At 36.4% G+C, this 17,637-nt stretch overlaps 1 protein-coding gene across 7 annotated transcripts in view; it reads right to left on the reverse strand.

Annotated features, from left to right (window-relative positions):
- The window catches only part of Gw (trinucleotide repeat containing adaptor protein gawky), a 50,778-nt gene that overhangs the window by 21,823 nt on the left and 11,318 nt on the right, over nt 1-17,637 (reverse strand). For 5 of the 7 annotated variants that reach the window (XM_070655195.1, XM_070655200.1, XM_070655196.1 and 2 more), the window contains exons 2-16: nt 16,981-17,030; nt 16,700-16,812; nt 15,889-16,069; nt 13,054-15,393; nt 12,391-12,749; nt 11,860-12,175; nt 10,451-10,975; nt 9,892-10,268; nt 9,545-9,742; nt 9,058-9,219; nt 7,934-8,380; nt 7,525-7,845; nt 7,111-7,337; nt 6,582-6,936; nt 1-6,481 (exon numbers count right to left, since the gene is read on the reverse strand). The exon at nt 1-6,481 is cut by the window's left edge and continues 21,823 nt beyond it. In XM_070655195.1, the coding sequence (XP_070511296.1) occupies nt 6,140-6,481; nt 6,582-6,936; nt 7,111-7,337; nt 7,525-7,845; nt 7,934-8,380; nt 9,058-9,219; nt 9,545-9,742; nt 9,892-10,268; nt 10,451-10,975; nt 11,860-12,175; nt 12,391-12,749; nt 13,054-15,393; nt 15,889-16,069; nt 16,700-16,768 (6,219 nt within the window). In that variant the 5' untranslated portion in view covers nt 16,769-16,812; nt 16,981-17,030 and the 3' untranslated portion in view covers nt 1-6,139. The remainder of the gene's footprint in view (nt 6,482-6,581; nt 6,937-7,110; nt 7,338-7,524; nt 7,846-7,933; nt 8,381-9,057; nt 9,220-9,544; nt 9,743-9,891; nt 10,269-10,450; nt 10,976-11,859; nt 12,176-12,390; nt 12,750-13,053; nt 15,394-15,888; nt 16,070-16,699; nt 16,813-16,980; nt 17,031-17,637) is intronic. The other 2 variants (XM_070655201.1, XM_070655202.1) reach the window with 2 other exon arrangements.

Genomic DNA, 17,637 nt, shown 5'->3' on the forward strand with positions numbered 1-17,637 from the left:
CTTACAATTACACAATGTCCGAAGGAAGGGAAAGGCACGCGTAAAAAAAAAAAAAAAAAATTAGATTATTAGCCGCGCGAAAAGAAAGCCGACGAGTCGTAATGACGGCGCAACGGCGAGGCGATATGTTCTAATTAATAATTAATGTAACTCTATGTAAGCGTTTTGACGAGCTATTGCACGTAATGCACGACCGCGTGCGGCGTAACGAGGAATTAGAATACTGTTGTATACGATCATTTGTACCATTATTGTTGCGAATTGATATGAAGCGATTGTCACCCGACAATAAATGCGAACCTTCCCGAGAGATTGAAAAATCTCGCTAGGACTACCGACTCGAATTTTCTTTCGTTTTTTTTTTTTTTTTTTCTTCTATAAATAGGTTGTCGCAAAATCGCTGTCGCAAGTTTCGCTTCGATTACACAACTTGTTAAAGAATTATTTTTGTTATCACATACGACAGCAATGATACTGCTTTATTTGGAACGTTCGCGCGTTTTTTATTATTTTTTTTTTTATTTTTGATCGAATTATTTTCTATCTACAAAAGTATCAATGTCACGAACGAAACAGATATTAAACGAGAACCGCCGTTCCACCGTCATTTCCGTTATCTTGAAGTACTTCCGGGACACAACGGACGTCTTACGACCTACAGACTCACCTACTTCCTTTACTTATCTCCTTCGTATAAAAATATTTCATTTTAATAGTAATGTGATAAAATATCATTGCATAAAATTTGAGAGTAAAAAATTAACGTGCTTCTAAAAACAGATTTTTCAAACTCATTTTCTTATATAACGTGAGTCTCAATTTCTACAATGAATATTATAAAAAGAAAACGAAATTTACTCGACTTGGGAGCCATTTCTACCAACGCAGATTAACTTTAATCTCGGTTTAACTTGCCTTTTATCTTTCTTAATTTTAAGAATTGGAACAAGAAAAAATGCAAGTTAAACCGAAATTAAATTTTATCCGCATTGATAGAAATAATCCATAAATATATATTGGCAAAGACACGCACACACACACACACACACACTCACACACGTATACAAATTAAAAACTAGCTCAAAATAGAAACAAAGATCGTGTAAAAATCTCACACTGTCAGAATGATATACGAATAATTTACTTTCTTGTCCCATTAACTATTTTTTTTTCCTCTTTTTATTTACTGGACTTTTCTACCTCTTTTGTTTTTCAGCTGTTATTAATCGTCAATAAAACAACTGCTTTGTAGCAATATTTCCAGGTGTGTGCGCGTGTATATGCATTAACAAATTTAATTATTATCTTACATCCGCTAGTCAGTCCATTTTTATCGAATTTATCGTGTTTGTTGTCTCACGACCACGCGTCACCGCGTGTGCATTAGTGTGAATGTATCTGTGTGAAATGTATCGAATAATAAAAGGCAACGAGTTAGAAAGATTAAAGTTAACTCGCTATAAAACACGAATAAGCGATAGGCTACGCGTGTCGGTATCGTTAAAGTGTTCGAACAATTAAAAATTATACTTTTTATATTACTCCCAATATCACCCTTATCGCATTAAAAATTATAATACACATATATGCGCACACGAATGTGTATTATCATTGTATCTCGCACTATTTTCATCGCGATGATCGACCGATCGTTCCACCCAAACGTGCCCGCAGTATATACGCACAGATTTCACGCACGCACATTTACAAGTACGCATTTTGCACCTTTCGGGGGGCTTTATATATGTGTGTATATATATATTTTTATATATATTTATATATTTTCTCTACATATATGAAAGTCAATAATTCATTTTTCAGCAATTCATGCTCGGTTTCGCCGATCGGCTACTCCCAATTGGTTGTTTTGTTTCTCTCCGTCGTTCAATTATTATTACAGATATTATTTTTTTTTTTTATCATTACTATTATTACCGCGATTACTTATGCACGCGATTGAAATTTATCCCTTAAGCTTTACGGTACTAATATTGAAATCCGTCGGATTATATGAATTATCCCATACTCACACTGTAAGAGACCCTAAACACCTAAATATAAATACCTTGGCTATTAATCACTGTTATCACAACAAATTAGCGTTAGGTTATCCGATTTACGTTCTTGGCTAACTCGGGGAAGAATTCCCCTTTGATTTTCAAAATTAACGGCCCTCCAAATATGATTCGATCTCTCAATTAGCCCTCTTCAAATTAGCGTACGCTAATTCACTCGCCTTGCACTTGAAATGTTTACCGAAACTAAATAAAAAAAGAAAAAAAAAAAACTGTAATGAAAACGCATGTTTGCAGGTATGGGAAAAAAGCAAACGAATGATATTCGCGTGCTCTACTTTCATACCGCGTTTCGTTTTTGTGAAAGCTAGTAATTAGATTTTTGCTTCTACTTGTTCCTTTACGTTTATTTCCCTCATTTACTCGCTTCATTTGTTTCACTGACTCAATTTTTTTTTTCTTTTTCTTTTCCACTCAGCTTCATTCATTCTATCGCCTGCCTCTTCACCTGCATCCATGAATTTAAGTCTTCAAACACTTACGTCCTAAGTTTACACCCTTAAAATCTATACAACTGTTAGAACGCCATTATATATTCCCATTTAAAAACTCCCTACCGTTTACTCTAGTCCTCTTAAAATAATTATTCCAAGATTTCATTCGGTGAATTGTTTCGCCAATCCTTGTCAGAGCTTATCACCCACAAATACAGCTATGTCGTTACCTAGTTAGTAGTATCGGTAGTTCGATAATCATAGATTTAGGGTACGTAGCATAAGCGTGCAGCATAAGTTCATAGAGTAATTACACCTAGCGCGATTTCCCCGCATACTCCCGTTCCTACACACTGCTAAGCTTTGTTAAGTAAAATGTAGGGAGGCGTTACGCCATACATATACATATTACATATATATATGTACGCACAGAGGGAGGATGCCTGTGTTACTATATAACATAGTAATGAGAGATTTTTATGAGACCCGCGTCGTATTTCTGAGAGCAGTCGGTCACGCAACTCGAAAGGTCCAAATTGACAGTTCGATCAGCTTCCGATTTTAATTTCCACTCGTCGTATCTCTCGTGAGACTCGTCGTGGCTCTGATTTCGAAGGCAATCGGAAAAGGCAGCGAGGAATTTATTTTGTCAATTATTATAATAATTAAATGTCAATCTAATTAAAAAATTTTCTTTTCCGCCCCCTTTAAACATTTTCACGAATTTAAAAGAAGCGACGGGGCAGACGAAGTCCACAGATTCAATCCTCGGACGAACCCGTCCATGAACAGTAAATGGAATCGATCTGAAGCTTTAAAGCCCTTAAGCGATCACACTGCCTTACTTTCATCGCCTTAAACACTACCGTCTTAATACTATCCCCAGTGTCACCGCTTAAAAGCTCGCTCTCCCCGACTTGCGTGGTGTTCCGTTCTCAGGAATACGACGCAGTTATGTACAAGAACGACTCTCACAAGCGGCGCTCTTTTACTACTTTTTTTTTTTTTTGTAATTTTTTTCTTTTTCGTGTATTGTTTTCGCAAGGGCAGCTCACGTAGTCGTCATAATCGCATCGTCGTATATCTTTCAACCACTTCCGCCCGAACCCTATTTACGCTACACAGTAATTATGAATATCTTAGATTATGCGTTCTTACGAAAATATTAAAATTAAATATTACGCATGACAACACTGGCCGACAGAGTCGAAGCGACACGACCGGAGGAACCACGCGGATTTCTCGTCGCGCGGTCATCAGCATGGACCGATGCGCCCCGTCCTCGCGAAATACTTTTTGATGACGTCTCCCCGCGAGAAGCGATCCCTTTCTTTCTCCCTTCTCTCCCCCTTGGAAGGCAGCGAATATATAAAAATCCCCAATGTTTTGATTTATTGATACGCCGAAGGATATATGGTCCGGTATCCGCGAGGATCGACCGATCTCATGGAAGCGGCGGAATCGTTGTCGACCAATGCTACTGTACGTTTCCTCAGCTTGGCGTGTTTGACATTTAACTGCAAGTATGCAGGTTCAGTCACGTATGCCAAACGTGTGTGATCGACGTGTTGTGTGTATGTAGTTGTTCACTTTTATTGCGCGCGTCTCGCTGAACAGCATCCTGATTGTATCTTTTTTTCCTTCTAGTTCTTATATACGCTTACACATGTAATATATATTTATATATATATAATTTTCTCTCTCTTGCTTCTCTCTTCTACTTCTTTCAGTTCGCGAAGGAAAAAAAGCCGCCTCTCTCATGTCGTTCGCGGTTGCGCCAGTGATTGATCTCGCGAAACGCTTCCGAAAAAAGGAAAAAAAAAAGAAAAAAAAAAAGAAAAAAATACACTCCGCCGACGCGGAGAAGCGGAAAGTAAAACTGTTGTGCATGAGTAAATAACGGTTCGCTTGTTCGTCGTTTGGTTATCAGTCCGTTCAGGTACCTTTGACGTTGAAGAGAAAAACTAATTTTTAATTCACCCTAGACCGAGCTACGCAATGCGCCCGTAATAAATGCCATACGTTCGTAGCATCGCCGTTGCTCTCTCGCGTTGTGATCCCACGCGAATCGTAGTGACTCCTCCAGTTCGAACATCACTAATGAGAAGCGTAATGTTCTACGTACCGGAGACCAGTACGTAGCGCTCGTTACAGGTCTTCGCGTTTACTTCACGTAAACCCGACTTTCGGCCGTGCTCGCCAGTCGTTTCGTCGGCACTTTTCCCTCGGTCTTCCTTCAATCTTCATCTCGCCATTTTCTTCCCTCGTTCTTTCTCTCGCGTGTAACTTTTCTTTCTTCTTTTTTATTTTTTTTTTTTCTTTTAAATTCTACATTAATAAATGGTAAAGAGACACACTGGACATTGGCACGACAGGTGGCATCTAGATTTAATATAGAATAAAATTTACGTTATTGCGATAACATTTGGTATCGTTGCGTCGTTGCCCAGTTGATCTGATATCCCTGCATTCCTTGTTCTTTCCACATTATTCGTGGGGGCTCCGGAGAGTACGGTGGGGGACGGGGGACGTGGGTCGGGGCAGAACACCAGGCAGCGACGTCAATGCTTGTTTTTTTTGTTTTTTTTTTTTTTTGTTTAAGGTTTCTTTCTTTTGATTAGATTGATACAGTCTACGTTTGATACTCGCTGCAGTCTTCAGAACTGTCCAGCAAAAATGGAACACTCTTTGACCTGATCAGAGACCCTCGGCCGATAAATCTTCAATGAAAAGCGCCCGCCATTTGCGATTGAATGGCGGAAAGCGCGGAGTTCTCTTTTTGTCTTCTTCATCTGCCTTCTTCTACGCGTTATCTTCAGATTAGAAATGCTTACTAGGTTGGCTTGGAAACGACAAGAACCTCGCTGGTTTGTCGTTAGTCGTGACAAATCGCACGCAATATACGCACCACTACATTAATAAAGAGACCGTTGTAGTTGGTACAGCTTGATCTTCCGCAATCCATAGATCTCCTTAGAGTAATGACGCGACCGCAAAATTAATATTTGCATGTGCCTTCTCGTTCTCGTCTGTATTTTGTCGACGAACGTGTTGTGTATGTGTATGTGTATTAAGTGTGGCTTGTCATGTAAAATTAGATATTTATCGCACGAACTGGCTGCGTGCCACCGCGACTTCTTTTTCTCTTGCTTACGCGTGTTCTACTCAAGGCGGATACGAGGGTAATAATGTTTTTTTTTCTTTTTTTGTTAAGTAATTCGTTATAGTTAATTGCGTTTCTTAGCAATATAATTGACGTTTCGTGAAGACCTCGTCCGTCTCATTCTCTCGCACTCTTTCTTTCTCTCTCGTTCACACTCTCTGTCATTCTCTAAGCCTCCCTTCTACTCCCGCGTCCTCTCATGTGCTCGTCTTTTCTTCAATAACTACACAAACGGATACGTCTGGCATCCGCTTCAGCCAAAGACACTGATCGATACATGATAATACTAAGATATACAAAATGTAATCGTGTTATCTTAAAGAAATGAGAGGCGGGGACTAAAAGGGAAGTAATGTACATTCAATCACGAAGTTGCGTCAGCCGAGCTGCATATCTGGACTTGCGTAATAAAGCAAGTGGGCTTTTTAGTTATTTGACGAAATTTCGGGCGGATGGCCTCTCGTTCTCTACATCGACTCACCTCCCAAGAGATCTCCCGGTAAGTACGAGTTGAGAGAACTGGGAGTTGCTCGTTGCTGATCGCTGTTGTCAATTCCCGCGTTGCTCCATAGGGAATTACTGGTGGGCGGAGCGCCCCAGAGTTGACTAGAGCTGCCTCCCCATGTGTCGGGCGGTGGGCCAGCTTTATTAGTTGGTCTAAGGCCCCAACCAGCTCCTCCGGAACCACCGGCTTGTTGCTGTCCGCCGTGACCGAGTTGCTGCAGAATCGTAGCAACCTCGCTCTCTGCGGGTGACTCGGCAAATATCGTTGTGTTACCCAGGACGCAATTGTTTAGGGCTCCTTGAGCCTAAAAAAAATCAATAATTAAATAGTTATTATTAAGAATAAAAAATATATATTAGTTAAATTAGATTCTTTAAAAAAAAAAGCAGCGAATTATATATTACCTTGATTGCTTCGTCGCGAGAGGAATATTTTGTCAGAGCTATTCCATGATTCTGGTAGAGACGGAAATCTTGAACCGGTCCATGCTGCATGCACAACGTCTTCAAAGTAGAGCCGTCGATTTGTGGAGTAAGATTCTTTAGCAGAAGCCAAGTAGACATCCAGCCTGAGTTCCACGAACTAGATGACCTACTAACACTTCCTAAACCGGCACCCCAGCCATTGCTCGTGTTCGTAGCTCCTTTGCTGCTCAAACCAGGAGGTGGACCGCGTGCTTTGCTCATCGGTGCACCCCAAAGTTCCGAAGTCACGGCAGTAGGCGGAGGAGCGGATTCTCCCCATGTATTTTTGGAAGTGCTGTAGATATTGAATTAAATGTTTAAAAAGTATTCGAGAAAAAAAGCAGCGATAATGTACGCTCATCATAAACTAAAATTAAAATTTATTTTTTATTATTATTAATTTAATTAAATTATATTAATTGTATAATGTAATTTAATTAATATAATTTATTTAATTTAAAATTGTTACCTAGTAAATGCACTAGGTGTAGTAGCTGGCGGATTAAATGTCCATGTAGAGTTGCTCAAACTTGGTATTGACGTATCAGGATTAGCTGTTTGCGGTGGCGGTGACGTTTTGCTGCTCGATGAAAAGATCGTGTCAGTGTCTTTAATTGTGGCCAGAGACAACGGAGAACGTACAACAGAGCCAGGAGTGATGCTAGGATCATCTTCGATGCTTTTTATCTGGGTACCCTAAAATGAAATGAAATATAGGTGGACCTGGATAAGCATTAAATACTAACACACTGTTTTTGTTATATACAATATATCAATAATTCGCAAATTTTATATATATATATATTTTTTTTTTTTTTTTTTTTTAACGTTTAAATATTCATTATAAAAGTAGTAATATTTGACGGTATTGGAAATGGATTACCTTCCATGGCTTCCCTGGCTCAAACTCTGGCACGAGATCAGTATATGCGGCACCGCCTGGTTGCCAGTCTTTTCCATCGGTTGAATCGCTATTGCTCGGATCAGGCCAGCCACTGTCACCAAGTCGAGAAGACCATGTACCGTCTCCCTGACCTAGCAAGGGATTCATATTCGGACTGCTATGCGACTGAGTCAATCCACCAGGTGTTGCCGGTGGCTTGCTCGTCGTTCCGGGAGCACGAGAAAAATCATTTGATACCAAATCGCCGTCCTTGTCAATCGATGGCAATTTCCACTGATTTAATCTCGATTGTTGCTGACTCTATAAAAAATAACGTAAAAATATAGATTAAAATTATAACTGCTCGTATATAAATTTTATATTTCTTCTATAAATCACGGATACGTACCACTGGGGGTTCTTTGTTCATTGCCAAATCGCTGAAACTGTTTTGCAGAGCTGACATAGGATCGTGCACGGAAGATTTGTAATATTCCGATGCTTGCGATGGAGGAGCTGGATGTTGCTGCTGTTGTTTCATGTATGTCGCCTGTTGAACCGCGATTTGATTTTGCAAATTCGTGATCTGCTGCTTAGTCTTTGTGATCTGAACACTGATCTGCAAAGCGGACTGGTTGCTTCCCTTCATCGTATTTTGAACAGCATGCTGTTGATGTAACTGCTGCAGGACTTTAATCTGTTGCAGTAACTGATTTAGTAGCATCAAAGTTTGAGGGGCCAATGGTTGATTTAAAATTTGATGATTCAAATATCCCTCGTGTACGGCTAATTGAATTTGTTGCACAAGCATTCGCAATTGCTGTGTACTTGGTTGATTTTGCGATGCGCGAGATGCCTGAAAATTAATTTTATCATTATTATTTTATTAGCATTATTAATTGTAAATTTATATTAATCCGATTAAAAAATTAAAATAGATACATAATTATATTTTTAAAACGTAAATTATTGTAATTAATACCAATTGTATTGTATGTATTGTTTATCGAATGGTTATAAAATGTTAATACTTTATTAGTAACATAATAGTGATTAACATGCATAGGATTAATATAACTTCAAACGCAAATTTAAAAATTAATCGTGCATTTAAAAATTACGCTAAACAAAATAATTAAATGTAAGCTAATATAAGAAATAGAAAGAGAATTGTCATTACTTGGTAAAAATAATAATATTAACTATCCAACCCATAAGATTACGACCCAATAAATTTTATTAATAAATGTGGCGAATAAAAAATAATTTTTACTATAAATTTTCTTGCAAGTATTCACAATGTATGTAAATCTTTTTAATCAAAATACACTATAAAATATTAATTTTTGATTATTTTTCTGTATAAAAAAAAAAGTTTTATGTTAAAACTCGTAGTGCTATTCACATGGTGATAAAATTAAACATTTATCTTATTGTAAATTTCTCGTAATCAAAGAAATAAATATTTAAAAACTATAAAACTCCAATGTATATGTAAAAAATATATGGAATTTCGTTAAATATGAGTTTCACCTGGTTGAAAGGGGGTTGTGGCGTATTGGTACTTGGTTGCTGTTGCTGTAACGGAACAGCTGTTTGCTGCTGTTGCTGTTGCTGAAGCTTGAGAAGACTAGCACTGGTGACAGACCCACCCACGCCCCCACTGGTTGCCCCACTGGGCACTCCGCCGCCACCCTAAGTTAAATACAAATTGTACCCCAAACGAATTTTCTCTTTCTCTTTTTTTTCTTTATTTTTTCAATGAAAAAACTGTAAAAAGTACACTTTCTTTCCTAGATATCAATCAAGAATTTACATCTCTTTCTTTATATTCATATTTCATATTTTTTCAACAAATCAGTCGTTATTATTTCCAAACAATAATAATTAAAAAAAATTCATCACACGTAAGAAAAAAAAACAGTTAGTAACTACTCCGCATTTGCAAATATTCTTTTGTTAGAAAAACTTCTAAAAATTATTTAACAAAATAAGAATACTTAATATGAATTAAACTTACCGGAGGGAATGACATCTGTTGTCCGACGTGATTAAATCGGGGATAAGCTGGCGTGGTGGTTGTTTGGTGTGCCGGATCGTAACCGGAATGTGTCTCGTGACGTCTCCACTGATCGACAGGACGTAATTGATTGAGAAGTTCCAATGCTTCTTCTCGGTTCATCTCTCGGTTTCTTAATGCTACCTCGACATCCTCTTTCTAAAAAAATAAGAATAATAATTTATTTTACGATTTATATATATATATATATATATATATATATATATATATATATATATATATATATATATATATATATATATATATATACACAGGATATTCAAAATAAAACGTCAAAGATATCGTACCTTAAATCCTAAATCGCAAAGGTAACGAAACTCGCGACTATTCCAAATAACTTCTTTCGTTAAAGCAGGCTTTGCAGGATGCGCCCAACTAGGAGTAGGATCCATATCAGAATCGGTCCAACTACCGGCAGGTCCCATAGGCTTTGGCTTGTGCGCAGTTGGACCACCCCAACCGGGATTTAATGGAGGTTCGTTCCATGTAGCCGGTGTCTTAGGATCATCCCAAGATGCAGTATCGTGCGGCCCGTCTGTCCATGTTCCATTACGTCCGCCCGGAGCTCCGGGATGACCCCACATAGGGTTGCTTACATCTGTTGGTTTCATTCCAGGTTGGCCTGGCATTCGGTTTTGCGGCATACCCGGTGGACACTGCATGCCTGTGGCAAAAATCACGCAGATTAGTATCATCAAATTAAATTTTAAAATAAAAATTAGTGCATTATTTAGGTTATTTAAGAATCGTTCCTTTCCCCGTTTTTTTTTTCTTTTTTTTTCTCTTTCTTTTCTTTTAACAGTATAAAACAAAGAATAAATTTTGGAACGCTCTGCAAACGCGTACCTCCACGAGCCAAGTTAGGTGCAGGTATATCCTTCCAGTGTGAAACCTTGCTACCTGGCATAGCACGTTGATTAGCAGCCGGATTTCCCCAGAGGCTAGTTCCATCGTCGTAATTGGGCACGTTACGTCGTTGCGTAGGTGGCGAAGGCTCTTCCCAACCAGACGGTTTGCCGGGCATAATGTCCTTCGGCGGTTGTGCAGCCCATTGATTCATGTTCGACGGATTAAGCATCTTAGCTGGCGGTCCAGAGGGGTGTTGGTGGCCCATTTGGTGATGAGGTGGTCCGGGTGGTTGACTCCACATGGCGTCCGCATTTGCACCATGCAATCGACCTGATATTCCGCGTGGATCGCCACGCATGTCGGCCATTCGTGGATCGCGCGCCATAGGATCCATCACTCGCATATGATCTCGAGGATCCAACGACATACGATGATCCCGAGGATCACGCATTTCTCGTGGATCCACAGATCGTAAGTCCCTTGGATCTCGATGATCAATTCTGGGATCGCCCCAATTGGATCCTGTCGCAATCAATGATTCTTATAGTCATGATTCCTTCGTTGTGTGCGATAATCATATCGATTTATAAGATTTATATTTATCTGAACATGATTATGCTTCGTCAAATCTGCATTATGTTTAATATTGCAATTTTACAAAGTATTTAATTTTATATACGCAGATAATGAACAGAAAAATAATCACTTATAAACCGATAGTTTGATTTTGCCTTGCAATCAGTTGTAGAGCAATTAATATAAAAAATTATGTGAATTATAATAAATAATAAACGAGTTATACAATTTAAAAAATAATAAAAAAAGCAAGATAAAAAATATTGTAATTATATTAAACTGTCGTTTTTCTATGCACATGTTAATATGAAAGCATCTAATATAGCACTTCCACATAAAAAACGTATTTCCATAAACTGATAGCACTTGCAAAGGCAAATTTGCAAAATCAAATGAAAATCGCTTTAACTGTAACCTCCAATTTTATTTTAAAGCTTTGTAAACGCCGGAGTCTCTGTTCAATTCACTAATTCATCAAATAGTAATATGCAAAAACCCAAAAGTATTTACTACATTAAGTTTAACTAAACTTCTAAAACGTTATCACAAAAGTGATACTTTTCTTATACAATATACGAATTATAGTATACTACAGTATTTTTTTTTTTTATTATTCTATAATTCTACTAAAAATTTTTATTAACAAGTAAATAAGATTCGGGTTTCTGAATATAAAGAATACGTTAGCAATACGCTAACAGACACATTACAAACAGCTAATACTATAAAAATGAAGAATATTTTTTAATTAAAATCAAGTAATTTGGAAAAATATTTTGCCTATAAAAATCTACTATCTCCAGCCTTCACCAGCCTATCTCCCCACATACCGGCTTGATTACCGGCGGCACCGGTCCACTGAGCCGCGCTCGGCTGAGACTGTGTCGGTGCACCGGTCCACATGTTAGACGAATCTGCTGTTTCATCGTCCTCGCCCCAAGTGCCGCCAATGTTGGTTGCAGGAGTATGACCCCACGGTGTTTTCGTTTGTTGCTGAGGCGGTGGCTGTCCGCCGTTACGCAAATTCGCCTCCCACAAATCGGTGCCGTTATTTACCGGAGGCTTCCATATCGGTACACCATCTTTAGTAATGCTTGGTTCGGGTGATGTTGGAACGTCCCAATTTGTATCTTGATTAACGTTTTGCTGCAAAATAATTCATTATAGTTCATGTCACATTAAATATTATATGAAAAAAATAAAAGCATATAATTAGTATCTTTTTTATAATTATAAAGATTATTGGCGCATATTATTGTATTATTTTATATTATATTTTTTTTACATATAAAATTAAATCTTTTATCAAATAATACAAATAATTTTAATATAACCATTTTTAAATATATAATTTTACTTACACAACCCCAACCGTCGTGACTGAAAAGCGCTTCTCTCATTGTGTTAAGTTGTTCAAGTTGCTGCTTCGTAGACGGATTATTAGTCGTTGATGTGTTACCAATGCTTACAGTTCCTTGAGTAGGATTATTGGACTGATTATTATTTGCGCTTGAACTTGAAGATTGCTGTTGTTGAACGCCACTACTGTTGTTGTTCTGCACTGATGGATTTTGTCCAAGACCGCTTGGGTTATTAGATTTTCCCTGAGACCATTGGTTATTATTCTGATTTCCTTGAGTAGGGTTATTTGATTGAGATGTTGGAGGACCAGATTGTTGATTCGATTGTTGATTAGGATTATTAACTTTACTCACATTACCTAAAAAATTAAAATAGAGATCTTATTATAAATTAAAAGCAAAAATAAAATTGTTTTTCAATTAACATTAAAATAATTTTGTAAAGATGTATTTATACATATTTAAAATATTCATATTTTAATATTAATATGTAACATTATAATATTTTAATAAATCTGAATAATTAATACAGTATTCAATTTAATAGCAATTGAAGTAGATAAAATTATTACACAAAGTAATTTGATAAATATTAAAAGTTTTTATAAATACTTGCGAATATTTTGAATATATACATACAGAATTAATAATTAATGCTCTTACCTGGATTATTTTGGTTTCCAGGCGGTCCTTGATTTTGATTTTGATTTGGATTACCAGTGACAGATCGGTTGACAGTGTTTCCGCCCCAATTATTCGGCGCATTAGCACTACCGGGAGGATTGCCGGGTGTACCGCCCCATCCACTCTGGTTAGTATTATTATTATTTGGCGTAGTGGCTTGCGTAGTTCCCCAGCTGGTAGCTCCTCCGCTGTTCAAAGAGCTTTCACCACCTCCTACTAAGCGCAATCCCATCGGTATGCCCCAGCGTTGCTTGTAGCTTGTAATAGACTCGTTGTAATTTTCATACAACTCAGAGATGCATTTGCGAAATAAGACATCCAGGACAGATCGTAGTCGGCGTCGGTTAACTTCGTATTCGTATGTGTTCGTCTTGTAAGTTTTCTGACAAGCAGAAATTAATTCACGCACATAGTGTTTGAGGAGGTGACATATCGTAGTCGATAGAGAGAAATCTTCGTTGCTGTTGGTTGTGATAGCGTTATCGTCATCATTCTTACGACTTTGGTCGTATTTGGGAGTATCTCGGTGATATTTGCAGATCAACTGAGCGTCATCTTTCGATGTTGCGGTAGCCTTGAGCTTGTCGGTAGCAATAATTTGCGCATCTTTAAATTTCGTCGCGTCATAACGACACAAGTCATCCTTATTAAGATCATCTGTATGACTTAGCAACATATATTGGATACATATTTGGTCATTTTGGAGTATATTGAAATATTCCAATCGCATATCATTGTCGTTCGTGCGGCTCTCCGCCCGAGATACAGGTACAACAATTGTTTGGGATGCGACGGTGGCTGATTGGCATGTAAGCGTCATCGTAGGCTTGCAGGTAGTCATTATAGGAATGTTGACAGTCAACTTAACTTGCTTACTGTTGTCAGATTCGTCAAGTCGAGCGGTATGAGATGTTTCAAACTTAACGTTACTACACTTATCGCTGAACTTAGACCTAAATACAGACTTAATGGTAGAGTTAGATTCGCGACCGGCAGCGACCGATCCCCTATGTCTACTAATCTTAAAACAAGTGTTTAGAGGCTTATTGTTATCCTGAAATAAAAGAGCACCAACAGTATATATTGTTGCTTCGGTACAACTAATACCATCATTTTGAGACCCTAAGATCCTAACATTAGTAATCATCATTACACTAGTCTTGTAGCACACAGCGATGTCAACAATGTCTCCGATAACATCTGGATTATTATTACTAATATTAATTTCTTCTTCAATACTACCAACGTTACCGTACTCGTTATTATAATATTCATTATAATTATTACCAACGTTGTAATCATTACTTTTACATATTATTAATAGTGGAACACATATGTGTTGCATCAGCTCGGTCACAGTGACATTACATAATGGAGAAATAGAAGATTGTACATATAGTTGTGTGAGATTTTTCAGGAAAGATCGCAAAGTGTGGTCAATTACTTCGTTTCTGGAAACGATAAGCGTAATGGAAGAACTTGCGGTGTACATCGCGAAATTCCGAGCGCAAGCAGACACCGGTGGTAGAGTGTTGTAATTCAAATGCGATTCCAAGAAGTGTCGTGCTATTCGGCAGCTCAGCGAGACGCGGATGCCAGAGTTAGAATCATCCAGAATTCTATCGTTTGCAAGCAGTCTAGAGATCTGAGCAAAACTGGTAACTAGGGCGTACTTATCACCTAGTAGTTTCATTCTATTCGATGTGGTGGTGGTAGAATCGTCCCTTTTAATACAAAGTACCGGGATAACAGCAGCTATCTTGTCAAAGCCACCACTAAAGAGGAGGTAATGGTTACTGTAACTGGTTGAGCTGAGCAATATCACAGATTTGGAGTTGTTATTACTTATGTAACTAAAATTAGCCTTAAATTTATTGTTGTCGCCTAGGTCAAGGCAGGACCCTAGTAAGGAGTAATTGTCATCAGAGTTAGGGAGGTGTAACAACCGTTGGGGACTATCAGACTTGGGTATCCTAACTAGGCTAGGTACCCCAACGATGTTGTAACACACTTCGTCCCTTACAAAATTTACACTTACCCTTATATGTGTTATCCTAATGTATACAGTACTAAAGCTAGTCTTATTATCACTTAATGTCTTACAAGTAGACTTAGAGTTATTGGCGGAGCTGCCCAGCTGCGGACCAAGCAAGCCCGGTGTGTTTTGCTTTCTGTACTTGTGATGATTATGTTCTGCATTGTTGTGATTATTTATTTTATTATTATTATCGCAGATTTGAGGGTGATTTGTTGGGTATTTTGTGGTTGCTGGCGCCACTGACTGGCAGGCCTTACCTATGCCGGTTGAGTTGAACTCACCTGCAATTAGAATACAATGTTGCGCCATGGATTTAATTTCTATTTTCCTACATAATTGCCAATATTCTTCTTAGACGTTTAAAAGCATTTATTTCTTAAAGTAAAATATATTTTTAAATGCGCAAAATCAAAATTATATTAAAATAACTAATAAAAAATTATTAATTGTACAGCAGTAACAAAATTATTGGTAATATAATTTAAAGACGATATTCACATAAAAAAATTTAAATAAAATAATTTGCTTTTAATACAAATACGCTTCTTGCAAAATATTAATTCCAAATATTTGTCAGCTGAGCTTAGAATTTTATTCAGCTTTACAAGTTTATAAAATAAATACCAATATTCAAATAATATTTTAATTTCCAAACAACATACTTAATTTTGTATATTAGTACATAAAACATTAAATAAATTTAATTAGATAAAGATAAACAAGTTCAACAAATATATGCAAAATATTAATACCATTAAAATATATAATTCACTCACCAGCTTGGTTCAGCAGGACGGTTGAAAAGTCATTGGCGGCGGTAGCTTCGGGATGGCTAATAGGTGCTGCCATCATGCTGCTGTTTGCTATCGATTCGATATCACAGTACCTAATGTGCTCTGATCCTTCCCCTTCCTCCACCCCATCCAGACTGCTTTCCTCTAATACTACTACATCCCCCTATAAACATATAAAAGTAGCATGTAACGTTTGCACTAAATAAAAATTATTATCTTTAAACAAATAAGATTAATAAACAAATAATGCGAGAAATAGTACGGTATTAAAGCGATATTATTGCGAAGATAAATGAACACCAGATGACTGTAGTAATTGCAGATAATTGTAATTTACAAACTATAAATTTGCAAAAAAATTAAAAAAAAAAAACAATTTAACATATCTGCGCGTATAAATGGAGATAATTAAATACTCGTAATAAATGATGCAATTTTAGATTGCAGCAATATCTATAAATACTATTATAAGTTATACATGTGACTGCAAAGTTTTTTCAAGTCGTTTCAATACAAAAAAAAAATTATTTTTATGTATAAGTTGTACACAATTTTTATATATTTATTACTTTTAATTTAATATATTATAGACATTATTTTATATTACTTTTATATAAGTTAGTTTCAAAAAGTTTTTATAATTTTCACAAAGTAAAATTTATGATATAAAAAGTTTAATAATTTATAGTATCACATCGCCACCGTATCATTACAAATTAAACATTTATATGCCGGTGATGTGACACAACTATTAGTTTAAACACTTGCAATATAATGTGCACATAATACATACCATGGAATTTTGTACGAAGGCATTTGTTTCTGTAGAAATCTCATGTGAACTAGAATTGTGTGGAAACATTGGGCTCAGTTCTTCTTTGGCAGGCAATGCATAGAAACCAAGATCTTGTATGTAAAACACAAATATGTTTGTCAGTAACTTTTTAGTTTTTACATAGCAAAATTTTTATTCTATCAGATATATTATTAGAAATATAAATTTTTGTGTAAAAAAAAAAATTTAGATATTTATGTACGTAATTTTACAGACAATATAATAATAATAAATTGTACCTCGTAAACTAACGCTATCAGTGCGCTCCTAGCTCCATGCCAGTGGAGATCTAAAAAACAAAAAATTAGTACCATTATAATTTTGCAATATTATAAAATTGATTAAGCAATGCATTTTTATTAGAAACAAAAACGGAATGTTTTTAAGTTTACAATTATCAAATAAGAATACATTGCAGAATAAATTTTAGAATAAGATATTTTCAATAAAAACTACACATAGAAAAAGCACGTTGAAAGGATCTTTGTGCATTTGTCAATATAATTTGACAAGTAAAAATTCGGTTAGAATAAATTTACTCAGAATTATAAAACAGATAAAGCTATTTCATTCATTTACAATTCAAAAGACAGTTTTAACTCTAAAAAGACGTTCTTTCATTCAGTATACGCTTAGTATACATCACGTAAAAAATAATAAACATCTCAGGGTTCAAGCAAACTTATAATTTAACAAAAAAAAAAAAAAAAAAAAAAAAAATGGAAACAAAGAAATTTAATCTGTAAATTACATTAATACATAAATATTATTTAAACTTAAAAGAAAAATCAAAATTAAAAAAAAAATTAATTTATCTTCACATCGAGTGATTCTCTTTCGAGTGTTCAAGCAAATCCACTGCGAACGCAGTCTTTCCTACAGCTCGCTGCTGCTAT

The sequence above is a fragment of the Cardiocondyla obscurior genome, linkage group LG04 (genome assembly GCF_019399895.1).
Source record: "Cardiocondyla obscurior isolate alpha-2009 linkage group LG04, Cobs3.1, whole genome shotgun sequence".
Classification (NCBI taxonomy): domain Eukaryota; kingdom Metazoa; phylum Arthropoda; class Insecta; order Hymenoptera; family Formicidae; genus Cardiocondyla; species Cardiocondyla obscurior.